Consider the following 14,005-nt stretch of genomic DNA (forward strand, 5'->3'; position numbering starts at 1 on the left):
ACTCTCATTTCGGCTTCTCCAGGTGAACGTGGGGCTGCTCGGCCTGAGCATGCTGGGGTTCTGCCTCCCCCTCTACCTCATCTGCTACCGGCGCCAGCTGGAGAGGCAGCTACAGCAGAAGAGGGAGGACGACAAGCTTTTCCTCAAGCTGAATGGCTCCTCCAACCAGGAGGCTTTCGTGTAGCGCCCACCACCTCGGAACTGTGGCCTCCTGCCCTTGCTTCAGTGACTCACCAGTGTCCTTCTTCCCATCCCAGAGGACCTCCGTGCACCCTCAGGATCCTCTCCTTCACATTTTGGAGCCCATGCTCCCTCCCAGGGCCCTGGTCCTGCCTCGGAGCTGCGCAGTGGAAGGACGGGAGAGGGCCCGGATGTGCGCTTTTCCTACTGCTAGAAGCAAGGGCTCCCGTGGGCTTTGCTCTGCCACCCTCGAGGGGCCCTGGGGCCTTGAGGCTCCGTGGTGCCTGCAGGGGGAGCAAGGAGGACCCCCCCCAGCAGGCAGGCTCTCTCCCTTAAGTGTCTGGATTCTGCCTCTTGCCAAAGCAGTGGGGTCTGCCATCTACTGCCTGCCACCTGCCTCTCGGCTGCATGCCCACTGGCCACACCTGCCCAAGGACAAAGTCTTGCGCTGTCTGCTCCCCCTCGCCTGGCCCCTCGATCTCCTCCCTTGGCCAGTCTGAGGCTGCCTGAGGAAGGAAGGACCCGCTTCCTGTTGTTGGTGCTAACTCCTTTGTAATTCTAGCCCCCTGTGGCCTGTCCATGACCTGGCCTCCTGTTACAGGTCTGTGGAGAAGCCCCCCCTGGCTTAAAGCCTGGGGAGGGGATGGAGGACTGGATAGCCAGGCACCGCTCAGGGGCCAAGGACAAGGCTGATTAGCAGTCCCTCACCTCCTCCCTCAGGGCGAGGAGCAAGTTTCCACTGCCCCCTTCCATCCAGTCTGTGACCTGAAGGGAATTAAAACAGCACCAACAGGGCACCCGCTACACACAGCTGTTCGTATGGGGGTGGAAGTCAGGCTGTTGCCGACAGACGGAGGGCCGGGCCTGACTGGGGAGATGGATGGTGAGGGGCCTCGGGGTGCGTGCACGTGTGGGATGTGTAGAGATGTGTGTGGGGTGTCTGCCCTTATCCTCCCAGAGGCGGCCTCGCTCTGGACCTGGAGCTTGTCTGAGGCTGCGGGGTTGTAGCGCCCCCTGCCGGCAGGCTCCTCCAGGGCCCTGGAGCTGTTTACGTGAGAGAGGCCCCTGTCCTCTGCCAGGCTGGCCTGGCTGTCCAGCCACCTGCCGCCTGACTGCCCCCAGAAATGTGTCTGAGACTTCCTGGGAGTGCACAGCAGGGCGGGTTGATTTTTAGGTCTATACTTTTGGGTCTTTTAAGTTTTACCAGACTCCTTTTTATAAAGCAATAAATCCATTTTCCTCCTGGGAAGGGATGCCCCTGCTAGCATTTCAGTTAATGGCTACACGTGCCTGTTTTGAGCTTGAGAAGAAAAGGCAAGACAAGATTTTTCTGCCACTGACCAGCCCCAGTCATACCCAGTCGCTCCCCATCTCTCTGGGTGATTGCCATCTTGGGAGCTGCACTGGGCCAGAAGAAGACCTTACTCCCCGAGCTCGCCCCCAGACAAACTGGGCTTGTGCAGACATTTTAGAAGTGGGGGCCACCCCTCCTCTGCTGTCTGTCCCAGCCAAACAGCGAATCCTGACCCTTTCCATCCCCTACTCAGATTTCCTACTCCTGGCTCAACTGCCCTGAGGATTCCTCCTGAGCTCAGGACAAAGGGTGACACCAAGAGAGTCTTGGGCTCCAAGAGACAGAGGCAGAATGCGGTGAGGGGAACTGGTGGAGAACAGGAAGGGACAGACCCAGGCCCAAATTTGAGCTCTGCATGAACAGTTGAGCACCTTGAACACACCTCATTTCCCCAGGCTTCAGTCCAGCCCACTCAAACATTAAAAAGCAAAAAACGTTTGTTTAAAACAAACATTTTTAAAAAGGAGAGAGAACCTAGATCGACATTTCCCAAACCATTCCTCAGAGCACTAGTTCCTATAAGATGTTAATTATTCTCACTTAAAAACAAAAACTTCCGCGGTCAAGGGCGCCTGGCTGGCTCAGTCAGTACAGCATGTGACTCTTGATCTTGGGGTTGTGAGTTCGAGCCCCACGTCGGGCATAGAACTTACTTTAGAGAAAAGAAAGAAGATGGTCAAATCTGGGAAACGCGGGGTTAAAGTCAAGCGTGTTTTCTTAGAGCAGCAGGCACTTGCTGCACCCGGCCACCCTGTAGCGTGTTCCCGGTGGCGGGGGGACCGGAGGGCCCCAAGAGCAGGGGCGACGTGCTGCAGAGGGAGCACGGGTTTTAGCGGCCGCAGCCGGCCTCCACGCGAGGCCCAGTGGCCGCCTGCGGCAGGAACACCTCTGGCGCTTGTTAGAAATGTGACCGCCAGCTGTTACCTCTGGCCTAGTCTACATTCGGCTAAGCCCCGCCTGGCCATCCTGTGCCCCCAAACGGTGGAGACCTCATTCTGCTCTGACCGTAGGGAGTTGATGGGTTACATATTTTCCTGTTATCATCCTTGCATCATGATAACAACCGAGGAGTTAGACACCATCCCTATTTTATAGCTGGAAAACTCGAGGCCCAGAGGGTACGGTCACTTGCTCAAGATTAGAGCTGGTACTCAGAGGCTTCGGAAGTCATCACAGAATCCAAAGCCCTCCAGACCAGGACATTCCATTCAGAGCTCCAGCCCCAGGGCCCACCTGGCCCTCGGGAGCAGGGCCAGCAACAGCCCCAGGGAAGGGAAGCAAAAAGCCAGGCATGGTCTCCATTTCCTCGAGCCAAGAGCTTCCTTGGAGCAGGGGTTGAGCTCTACTTCATAGAGTCGTGTTGGCTGATGGGCGCTTGGGGGAGCAAATCTCCCCCAACCCTGAGAGGAGTGCCCTGGGAGGGGACGGGACCACGGGCTGGTCAAAGGCGGTGGGCATCAAGGGGCCACAGACCTTTGTCTCCACTTCCCCTCCCCGCTTTCTTCAGGCTCCCGGTGGGAAGGAACAGGAAGTGATACCTGGAGTGAGGTCAGAGTGAGGAAGGGGGCTGGGCCACCCTAGGGAGCATTGTCAGGAGTCCCCTCCTCCCTAGTCTCCCTGGACTCTTGTCTAGGAGTCTAGTCATTCCTTTGTGGTTGGCTCTCTCCAAACCCTCCTGGGGGAAGGTTCCAACCCTCCTAAAGGCCACAGGTATGGTTGCAGGCCCCTGGGGGTCCCCTTCTGTTTTGTTCTTTCTTCTTTCCCGCTTGTATCCGGAATTGGCCTGGTCAAAAGAACGTCTGCTCCAGCCTTCCTCGTCATGGCCCTGGGCTATGTAGTCTGAGGGGACATCTTACTGCCCTGGGCCCCAAGGACCCTGAAATGGGGACACACCTGGTACTGGGGGTACATAGGCAGGACTGCCCCAGGCAGCAGCATGAACACATTCAGCCCAGTGGAATTTCTGATGCACTTGCATGTCAGCCTATGTGAGTTTGAGTGACTACGTAGGGAGGTCGGGGAGGGGGGCGTGCAGACAAGCAGTTGGCACTTTGTGGTGAGGGGCTCCTGTCCGAGAACTCTGAGAAGTCCTCTCCATGAGATTGGGCTTCGGGGGGCTATTTAAGCACCAGCTCCCCTCCCTCTGAAGGAGAATACAGTGGCTTCTCATGGGCTCTTGGGGTGGTGAGGAGCTTATCTGTACCAATTACCAGGGGCCCAACTCAAGGGACATATAAATGGTGGGATCATGAGGACTTGGAGCCCGAGACCCCAAAAGTGAAGGAGTTGGTTTTCCATAGGCGGCAGCACCCCACCGCCAGGGTTGGGGGTAGGTCAGGGAGAATAGGTGGGCTCTGTGAGCCTGTTTCCACCCGTGCCCTAACTTCCCCAAGCCCTGGGGTGAGGATGTGGTGCCAGGAAGGAGGTGTGGCATCGTCCCCAGGGGTGGCTGTCCGCAGGGAGCCACTGCCTGTGCCCCTGGGTCTCTGCAGGCCGCGTGCCCACCCTTGAGTTAGTCATTCTCAGCCTCCCGGGTGGATCTGAGAGCAGCCGAGGCCCCTGGCAGCTCCCAGCCCCATCCCAGAATGAGGCTCCATCTCCCTGTGCCAAGGAGGAGCAGAGGCTAGAGGCCCCACCACAAATACTATCTCGGTGACATTAGGCATGTCCTGAGCCTCAGTTTCCTTATCTGTAAAATGGAGGTAATGCCCTCACTGTGAGGCAGGTGAACATGGACACACAGCCCTTGCACAGTGGTCTACTTGGGACTTTGTAGGTACTTAACAAGTGAGAGCATTATGTTTCTGATTCTGGAGGCGTGCGGAGAGCCCAGGGAGCGAAGACCACCCCCTCCCCTAAGCCCATCCTTACCATCAGACATCTACTTCAGGCACGTCGGACCAGAAAAGACCTGTGGCCAGGTGGAGGAAGGGAGGTCTGCTGCTCACCCCACTCCCCCTCAGAAACGCTCTCTATGCAAAAGCCTTAAGAAGTGGTCCCGTTGTCCGTTTTTCTTTTATGCCTCACATTTGAGCTAAGAGATTTGGCCCCAAAGCTTCTCGAGATAATTTCTAAATGTTGAGGCACCTGCCGGTTTATGCCAAGCGGGGTGACTGCGATCACGGCATGTGGGCAGCACGTCCATGCCACCTCCTGTGCTCCTGCTTGGCTGTGCCCCGGTGTGCGCGCGTGTGTTCGGATGTGTTCGGGGCCCGTCCGGTGTGATCGCGTTTGGAGGGGTGTGTGGGGGTTCGTCTGCGCGCCACCTCTCCAGCTGGCCAGAGAAGAGGGAGGGGGTCTTGCCTCACTGAGTCCCTTCCCATGGCTGGGAAGGCCTGGGTCCTGAGTGGTGCCTGGAGGATTCATCGGTTCCCCGAGTTAACCAGGGGCGATAGCGTCACCGTAACTCAGTAACAGACCCCGACGTCCTGCTCCATGCTGTCTCTGGCACCTGGCTGACTTCCTGGCACACAGTAAGCACTCAATAAATGTATGCTGAGAATGACTAAGAACTGCTTCCTCCTCCGCTTCTGTGTCTCTTCCTAAGTCACACATCTCTCTGCCCCTTGCCTTTTGCTCAGATTCCCTGTCACTTGATCGAAACAAGCTCCCTGACCCCCACCCCTCCCCTCTGCTGCACTTGCCATCCGCCAGCTTTGCTGGTTTAGCCTTCCGCTCTGCCATTTCAAGAGGTGGGGGAGGGACAGAGTAAGGGGCCTCTTGGATGGGAAGACCAAGGCTCCTGGTGAATTGTGGTTCTAAAGGGAGCTCACTCTCGTCCCTTTTTTTTTGTCCTAAGGTGGTGGTCATGGACATGACTGCTCCTCCTAGAGATTGCCCACCAAGCGGGCCATCCTCCTGCCGGGGCCCTGGGCAGTGGCAGCAAGAGATGGAGAGCGAGCCACTGGGTGTCCCCAGAGAATCCCCAAGGAGATCCCCACCCCAGGGAGGGAAGGGGCAGCCTGGCTTCTGACCCTGCTAGGGTGGAGGGGGCTTGATGTCCAGGGGAGGGATGTAGATGGCCTGCCACATCCCTTTGTTGCTACCTTTCCTTTTCCCATGTTTGACTGAGACAGCTCAGAGAAATATTTCTCTAATATGAGGAGAGCCACAGCATAAGGTCTCTGGTGATGCAGGGGTTGTTAGATTTTGACCTCCGTGCCAGGGACACAGGAGGACCTGGGGGGACGGCCACAGCCTCCATCTAAGGGGCAGTCATGACACCATCATGGCCATGTGGAAATGAGCCTAGTGTTGTCAGATCTTCCGAGTTTTTTCAAGAGAAGCTGAAAATCCAGGGCGCCTGGGTGGCTCAGTCGGTTTAGGCATCTGCCTTCAGCTCAGGTCATGATCTCGGGGTCCTGGGATCAAGTCCAGGGTCGGGCTCCCTGCTCAAGGGGGGAGTCTGCTTCTCCCTCTCCCTCTGCCCCTCGCCCCCCAACTCGTGCACATGCTCTCTCTCTCAAATAAAATCTTTTAAAATTTTTAAGAAAAAGAAAAGCTGAAAATCCTAAATTTTATTATTATTTTTTTAAATCCCCATTTTCAGGGGCACCTGGGTGGCTCAGTCGGTTAGGTGTCCGACTCTTGATTTCAGCTCAGGTCGTGATCTCTGGGTTGTGAGATCAAGCCCCAAGTTGGGCCCCTGCACTGACCACGGAGCCTGCTTGGGATTGTCTGTCTCCCTCTCCCTTTGCCCCCCAAACCCAAATCCCCAGTTTCAAATGTTGGCTCAAAAATAATTTTTTTCTTTTAATTATCATGGCTGCTCAAATAGCTTTCAAGTATATGCAGGCCAAACACTGTCAGAGATAGGGAGATAGAAGAGGAATAAGTAAAGGGCCTCCTTGCCTCTTTTGAGTGCCCAAAGCAACTGCTTGTCTATTTTTTTTTTCTTTTTTTTAAGATTTTATTTATTTATTCGACAGAGAGAGAGACAGCGAGAGCAGGAACACAAGCAGGGGGAGTGGGAGAGGGAGAAGCAGACTTCCCGCGGAGCAGGGAGCCCGATGCGGGACTCGATCCCAGGACCCTGGGATCATGACCTGAGCCGAAGGCAGACGCTTAACGACTGAGCCACCCAGGCACCCATGCTTGTCTATTTCTTTGACTCCAGCAGGTGACACATTTGTCTTACATCAGACTGTGGCCCTACCTGGGCCGGGACCTTTTCTTTTTACCTTTGTCTCCCCCTAGCCTGGTGCATAATGAATGCTGTGGAGTGCGCAAGTGGGTTAAACACTCTAGTCTGGCTTCTAGAGTGGCCGGAGTCTCTATTTAGGGACAGGGAATTGTCAGGCGAAGTGCAGGGCAGAAGCAGCAACCCGTCCTTACTGGCCGAGTGCCTGCCCATGGCCTGGACCAGCCGACACCCTCCTCCACCCCATGGGCCCAGCCCAGCAGCCAGGGTCACACATTTATCTTTTTTTTTTTTTTTTTCCTGTCTAGTGTCTGTCTCTCCACCAGAATGAATGCTCCCTGAAAGCTGGCGCATGCCCCGCTTTGATCACTGTGATACCTCTAGTACTTAGAATGGTGCCTGGCATGGAACAGCTGCTCAATCAATATTTGGAAGATGAAACTTGAAAAGGGAGAGAGACAGACAGACAGACAGAAAAGAGGCTGAACCATGCTGAGAAGCTGGGGGAAGAGCATGCTCTCGCCTGCCAGGGACAGAGCAGAAGATGGAAACAGTGAAACACAGTCTCCCCGAGATACCCAGAGATGGGTTACAGGTGCGGCTGTGGCCGAGACAGCAACAGGGCCTGCCCCCAAGAGAAACTGGGCGGGTGGCAGAACTTTGAGATGCACAGACATGAAGATGAAGGCAAGAGGAAGACCGAGATGGAGCTCAGAGCGCACAGATGGAGGAAGGAGACAGGTGTGAAGAGAAGATGGAAGAAACACTGGGCTGAAGGTCACTACCCAGACAGAGCAGCGGGACAGAGACTGAGACCATGGGGCTGGAGAGAGGCAGAGACAGGTCTGGACAGAATAGGCAGGAGGAGAGGTGAACAGAGACAGAGAGGAAAGACAGAAACAGAGAGAACAGAAATAAAGCTAGAGAGGGAGACAAAGGTACAGAGAGATATGGAGGAGAGATGGAGCGAGGGTTGGAGAGGGAGCTAGAGATGGAAAGAAGACAGAAAGGTGCAGATAGAGATGGAGAGAGGAAGAGAAACGAAGAAAGACATAAGAGGCAGAAGGTCGCTGGGACCCTCGGAGATTTTAAGCCTGGAGCATGGAGAAATAGATTTGAGAGGGCAGTGGTGTCCATCCCTCCTTCCTCACAACACCCCCTTCCCCAGTAACGGTGATGTGGAGACGTGCCATGCACCACACAACATAGCTTAAAGGACATCTCCTCGTCTTCTGATTCCGAGCTCTCCTACGAGGCGGGCACAATCATGGTCTGGTTTTACAAATGAAGAAGCTGAGGCACGGAGGGGTTAAGTGACTTGCACAAGCTCACACAGGTGGGAAGTGGCAGGGCTGGGACTCTGAGGCATCGGGCACCACGGGGTCTGCTCCCACAGTGGGGCTGAGGGCTCCCGGGGGGCCACAGCTGGAGAGAGCTGTGTCACCCAAAGGTGAGGGCGAACTCAGCACAGCGGAAGCACGGCTTGCGAGAGCAAAAGAGATGGAAGAAACACAGCAACTAAAAATAAAATACGGGAAAAAAACGTGGACCTTGTTCAGACACTGAACTTACCTAAAAGAAGCTGTAAAATAGTATTTTCGAGATAATTAGGGAAATCTGAATATGAACCGGGTAGGAGATAATATCAGGAAATTATTAATTTTGTTAAGTATGATACGGGCATTGTGGGTTTTCGAGAAAATATTCCTATTTCTAGAATGCACACTGAAACACAGAGGGGTGAGGTGGCACGATGTCTGAGATCTTTAAAAAGTTTCAGCAAAGAGATGTCGCAAGAGTGGCAACATCTCACCAACAGCTGAATCTGGGTGACGAGCACTGGGGGCTCCTCAAGGCCCTCAGGGGCTGCCCCTGCCCCCGGAACAGGTGTACAGTTCCCTAGCTTGGCACCCAGTCCCACCTGTGTGCCCACACATGAAGCGTCACGTGCTAACCAGAGGCCCTTGTAGAATCCTGCCTCTGGGCCTTTGCACGTAATAGTTCCCCTCTGGAGATGCCATCTCCTCTTCCAATCTGGTTCAGGTGCCATTGTCCTGGGATGCTTCCCACACCTCCGCAGCCCAGGAGGCCTCCTCTCCTGGCTGTTTCTCAGAACAGAGCTGTTTCTCAGCTGTTTCGCTTGTTTTGCTGTTTACTTTTCCCATTGCCCAGCACGGCCTCCAAGCCCCCTTGTCTCAGCTCTTGTTAACTAAGAGTCAGCTCAGCAATAATTCCTCTCATCAGGCAGGGCTCAGTCTAAACATCGCCTCTTCTAAGAGCCTTCCCTGACCACCCAAGTGATGTCGCCCTGTCCCGCTTCTCCATAACGTTTACCACTACTTGAGGCTATTTCTGTATTTGTTTATATTCCACTTCCCCCCACTGAACAAGGGACGGACCCGGTTTTTCTAGGTCACCCCTGTCTCCTGAGCACTGAGAAAAAGTCCCAGGACGAGGCCAGGAGCTTAATCAATATTTATTGAGTGAATGAGTAAATGTAGTTGTCCCAACGAGACTGCAGGCTCCCAGAGGGCGGGTTTGATTACTTTCTGGAGAGAGCCAGCACATGGCAATTGTTAAATAACCATTCATTGATATTATGTAGTTGAAAAAGCCCTATACTGAAGAGTCAGGGGACCGGGGTCCAGTTAATCTTGGACTTTGGGTCATAATACCTCTTCTCGGGCGCCTGGGTGGCTCAGTCCGTTAAGCGTCTGCCTTCGGCTCAGGTCATGATCCCAGGGTCCTGGGATCAAGTCCCACATCAGGCTCCCTGTGCCTGCTTCTATCCTCTCCTCCCTGCTCATGCTCTCTCTCTCTCTCAAATAAATAAATAAATAAAATCTTAAATTTTTTAAAAGATTTTTATTTATTTATTTGACAGAGAGAGAGACAGCAAGAGAAGGAACACAAGCAGGGGGAGTGGGAGAGGGAGAAGCAGGCTTCCCGCCGAGCAGGGAGCTCGATGCGGGGCTCAATCCCAGGGTCCTGGGACCATGACCTGAGCCGAAGGCAGACGCTTAACGACTGAGCCACCCAGGCGCCCCTAAATAAATAAAAATCTTTAAAAAAAATACCTCTTCTCTTGGCCTTCCTTCAAGGGGCTTGGACTGGGATTTCTGGGGCAATCCACGTGCCTACTTTAGGATTTGATGAGGAGTGCCCAACATGTGCAATGCTCAGGGCTCTGCTGAGGTACCCGTCAGGGCTTGCCAGCAATGTGCCTCCTGCTGCACCCTCCCTTCCCAGGTCCCTATCTTGGGCAGCCTGCTCACCATCACCCGGCTGTCCCTCAAGTCCAACACTTGAGTCATTATCTTCCTCTGTGTAAATCTACCTTTCCAGTATTCTCCTGAAGGTGGTACTATCTACCCAGGCTCCCAGGTCAGAAACCTGGGTGGTTTTCTCCTTTTCTCCCTCTCAGGCCATTAGTCAACAAACCTTACAGATATTACCTCTTGAGTTGCTTCCCTCCCCTGCCCTTTCCCATCACTGTCCATCTTCACCTGGACTTCTCCAAGAGGCCTCCTAATTGGTCTCCACGCCTCTGCTCTGGCCCCCTCCATCCCCTCTCCACCCACCCTTCAGAGTGAGCCTTCAAACACAAACTTGCTTAAACTTCTTTTTTAAAAGATTCGTTTATTTTAGAGAGAGAGAGAGTGCATGTGCATGGGCGGTGGGGGGGGGCAGAGGGAGAGAGAATCTTTTTTTTAATTATTTTTATTTATTTGAGAGAGCGAGAATGAGAGAGAGAGAGAGAGGGAGAGAGAGTACATGAGAGGGGGGAGGGTCAGAGGGAGAAGCAGGCTCCCCGCTGAGCAGGGAGCCCAATGCAGGACTCGATCCCGGAACTCCGGGATCACGACCAGAGCCGAAGGCAGTTGCTTAACCAACTGAGCCACCCAGGCGCCCCGAGAGAGAGAATCTTAAGCAGACTCCCTGTTGGGTGTGGAGCCCACCACGTGGGGCTCGATTTCAAGACCCATGAGATCATGACCTGAGCCGAAATCACCAGTTGGATGCTTAAATGACTGAGCCGCCCAGGCGCCCCAAACTTGCTTAAAACTCTTCAACGGCCCCAGCCCTCTTAGGATGGACTCCAAACACCTTATCATTGCCAGGAACTGTATTAACTGCCCCCAACCCTCTCTCCACCCTGCCTGGTAAACTCTTCCCCTCCTAGATCTTAATTTAGCCAGTAGAGCATCATGCAACTCTTCATCTCTGGTGGTGAGTTCAAGCCCCACGTTTGATCTCTGCGTGGGGAGTCTGAGCCTCACGTTGAGTGGGGAGATTACTTTAAAAAAAAATCTTGGGGCGCCTGGGTGGCTCAGTCATTGGGCGTCTGCCTTTGGCTCGGGTCATGGTCCTGGGGTCCTGGGATGGAGCCCCATGTCGGATTCCCTACTCAGTGGGGAGCCTGCTTCTCCCTTTCCCACTCCCCCTGCTTGTGTTCCTTCTCTCGCTGTGTCTCTCTCTGTCAAATAAATAAATAAAATCTTAAAAAAAAAAAATCTTAGGAACAAAACAAAGAAACAACAAAAAAGACCAACAAAACCAAACCAAACCAAAAAAAAAAAAAAAACCCCACCCCAAACCCCACCCCTCTCCTTCCAGGAAGCTTTTGCTGACCATACCTCCAGTATAATCCCACCAAGCCTGTGTTTCACCACTCACGAGCCTTTTCTCGAACGTATCTTATTTACTCTCTCAACAAAAGCACAGGTTTTGGGTACACAGCAGGTACTTTGCAAATACTTACTGGATGAATGACATCACACTAAGGCTGCTGGGTGAAAATCTCCATCACATGCTCATTATCGACTTGAGCAAGTCTTTTAACCTCTGCCTCCTCCTCACCTGTAAAGGCAGACGGTAATGGTAACTTTTTCTGGTAGAGATGTCTTGAGGAGTCAAGTACTTAGAAGAGCATTTGCACGTAAATTTGGTTATCGTTCATGTTTTCTCAGCACAACCCTTTCCTGGATCTCAACCCACCGCACCGAGGGGACCATGCGTGCGGGTACAGAACACTCACACCTAGGTCCCCACCAGACACCTTGATGTCTGCTCCGCCTACTGCCCCGGTCTTGCGCCCGCCGGGGGCCCACCTCCGACGCTGAAGCCGACGCCACGGCCCATTTAAGGACGGGAGGGGGCGGGCCCGAGAAGGCTCCGCCTTTGCGCTGAGGTCAGCGCGCACCGCTGCGTGTGACGCTTTGGTTGCTGCAGAGACGCCCCGCCCCCGCGCGGCGCTGCGGAACCGGAGCTCCGGGCGGCGTCGGCAGCGGCGCGGGAGGCGGCAAGGCCGGGGCGACAGGAGCCGGCGCGGCGACCGCAGCGAGAGCGGCGGGGACGGAGCAGACCACGACGAAGGCGCACAGGCAGCCGGGCCGGGCCGGGCCACGGGGAGAGCGGCCGCCGGGAAGCGGGCGGGAGGCCGGGCGGGCAGCGGGCAGCCGCCGAGCTGCGGAGCGACATGGTGCTGCTCAAGGAGTAGTGAGTGTCCCGCGGGCCGTGCGGAAGCGAGGAGGAAGGGAGAGTCGGGGATGACGATCAGGGAGCTTGATGGCCTGCGGAGGGGATGCAGTGGCCGGACGCGGCCCGAGGGGATGGAGAGCAATGGATGGGCTGGTGGGCGGCCCAGCAGGGGCTGAGGGGACCATGAGGGCCGGAGAGGGCCTGAGGTGGGGCCAAGGGGGATAGGGAGATACGGACAGCTCCTACGGTGGGGCCTGAGGAACCGTGAGGGCCGAATAGGCCTGAGGAGAGGCCAAGGGGACAATGAGGGCTGGACAGGGCCTGAGATGGGGTCAAGGGGACAGTGAGAGCCAATAGGGCATGAAGAGGGGCTGAGGGGATGGAGATGTGGGGCGGTCCTACAGTGGGGCTGAGGGACGGAGGGGCCCGCCAGAACTGCAAGAGTGGCTGAGGGGACTGGCGGGAGAAGGAGGAATAGGGACCGAGGAGCAGTTAGACAGCTTCAGGAATGGAGCTGAGATGATGGGGAGGAGTGTGAGGGGAACCTGGAGTACGAGGAGTGGCTGCCTTAGGCATCAGGGGAAGGATTGTAATAAGTGCACAGAGGAAAAGGAGCAGGGAGTTAGGGCCAGGCTTCGGTGACAGGAAGGGTCTGAAAAGATAGCGGAGGGGACTGGTGGCATGACGTGGTACCCAAGTGGTAGGTGCAGAGGAGGAGGTACTTGGAAAGAAGCTTGGGATGTTTGCTTGGGACTTGGGGACACTCGGGTGAGGAGTCCAGAAAATATTGGTGAGGAGCTGATTTGTGGGAGTTAGAGTGATGAAGAGGGCTGGGATGTTACCAGGGTAGAGGACAGTTTGGAGAGGGCATCTGTTTGTGAATATATATAATAAATACACATACTGGAGTAGGGTTTGGGGGACAGGGGCAGCCTGTCTCTAGGGCATTCTTAGTCTTGGTGCAAAGAGGATAGAGAAATTGCTTTGAGGAATTGAGAAGGTTCCCATAAAGCCATTAATTGATGAAAGACAGTGAAGGTGAGGGAGTTCTTGAGTAGTGACTGGGGTGGGAAACGAGTGACTTCTGGTAGGTGTTGCAGGGAGATAGGCTTGCTCCCGAAATCCGGGGGATCAGATGACGGGGTGGGATGTTTAAATTGCTAAATCTTTCAAACACTAGATGACTGATCACTGAAGCTAATGGTTCCAAGTAAACATTTCAAGACTCTTTTTTTCCCCCAAAGAGGAGAGATCGAATGTGTATGTGCAGAATTTACAGTGAAACTGCTTTGCTGGAAGGGAGGGCAAGTGGCAGCTTTGGGTCAGAAGCCCAGAAGTCCAGAAGTGGGAGATGTCCCAGAGCAACTGGTAGAACTCAGTTGGTACCCAGGCAGGTGTGCAGAGGGCTGTTTCCATTTTGTCACTGAAAGCACTTTGCCCCGTTCCATGTGGCTTGCTCCTTGGAGGTGTTCAGGACATTTAGGACATGGTGTGGAGCCTTGGATCACAAAGGGAGCAGAGACCCAGGTGTCATCCCAGCTTGACACTTCATCTGAACAGCATCATTTTGAGGCCCCTCCACTTCTAGTTCTTGACATCCAGGATGATGTTGAGCCAGAGCTCTGAGCTTTATATGGTGAGGAGGAAGAACCTTGGGATCCCAACAGGAGGAGAGAGTGGCACACTTTGGATTTTATTATTTATTTATTTATTAAAGATTTTATTTATTTATTTTAGAGAGAGTGAGCGAGTGCGGGGGGGGAGGGAGAGAGAGAGAGAATCTCAAGCAGACTCCGGCTGAGCACAGAGCCTGATGTGGGACTCGATCCCAGGACCCCAAGATCATGACC

The 14,005-nt window shown here is 54.5% G+C and overlaps 2 protein-coding genes across 4 annotated transcripts in view; both read left to right on the forward strand.

The window, feature by feature from the left end:
- The window catches only part of SLC43A2 (solute carrier family 43 member 2), a 40,783-nt gene extending 37,877 nt beyond the window's left edge, over nucleotides 1-2,906 (forward strand). For all 3 annotated transcript variants that reach the window (XM_045889602.3, XM_045889603.3, XM_045889604.2), the window contains exon 14: nucleotides 23-2,906. In XM_045889602.3, the coding sequence (XP_045745558.1) occupies nucleotides 23-184 (162 nt within the window). In that variant the 3' untranslated portion in view covers nucleotides 185-2,906. The remainder of the gene's footprint in view (nucleotides 1-22) is intronic.
- A 9,003-nt stretch (nucleotides 2,907-11,909) lies between these two features.
- Nucleotides 11,910-14,005, forward strand: part of PITPNA (phosphatidylinositol transfer protein alpha) — a 41,951-nt gene continuing 39,855 nt past the window's right edge. Inside the window, exon 1 of the mRNA XM_045889601.3 lies at nucleotides 11,910-12,173. Coding sequence (XP_045745557.1) covers nucleotides 12,154-12,173 — 20 coding nt within the window. The 5' untranslated portion in view covers nucleotides 11,910-12,153. The remainder of the gene's footprint in view (nucleotides 12,174-14,005) is intronic.

Source organism: Mirounga angustirostris, unplaced genomic scaffold (assembly GCF_029215605.1).
Source record: "Mirounga angustirostris isolate CCGP_5_RB_7025 unplaced genomic scaffold, mMirAng1.0.hap1 SCAF_17, whole genome shotgun sequence".
Taxonomy (NCBI): domain Eukaryota; kingdom Metazoa; phylum Chordata; class Mammalia; order Carnivora; family Phocidae; genus Mirounga; species Mirounga angustirostris.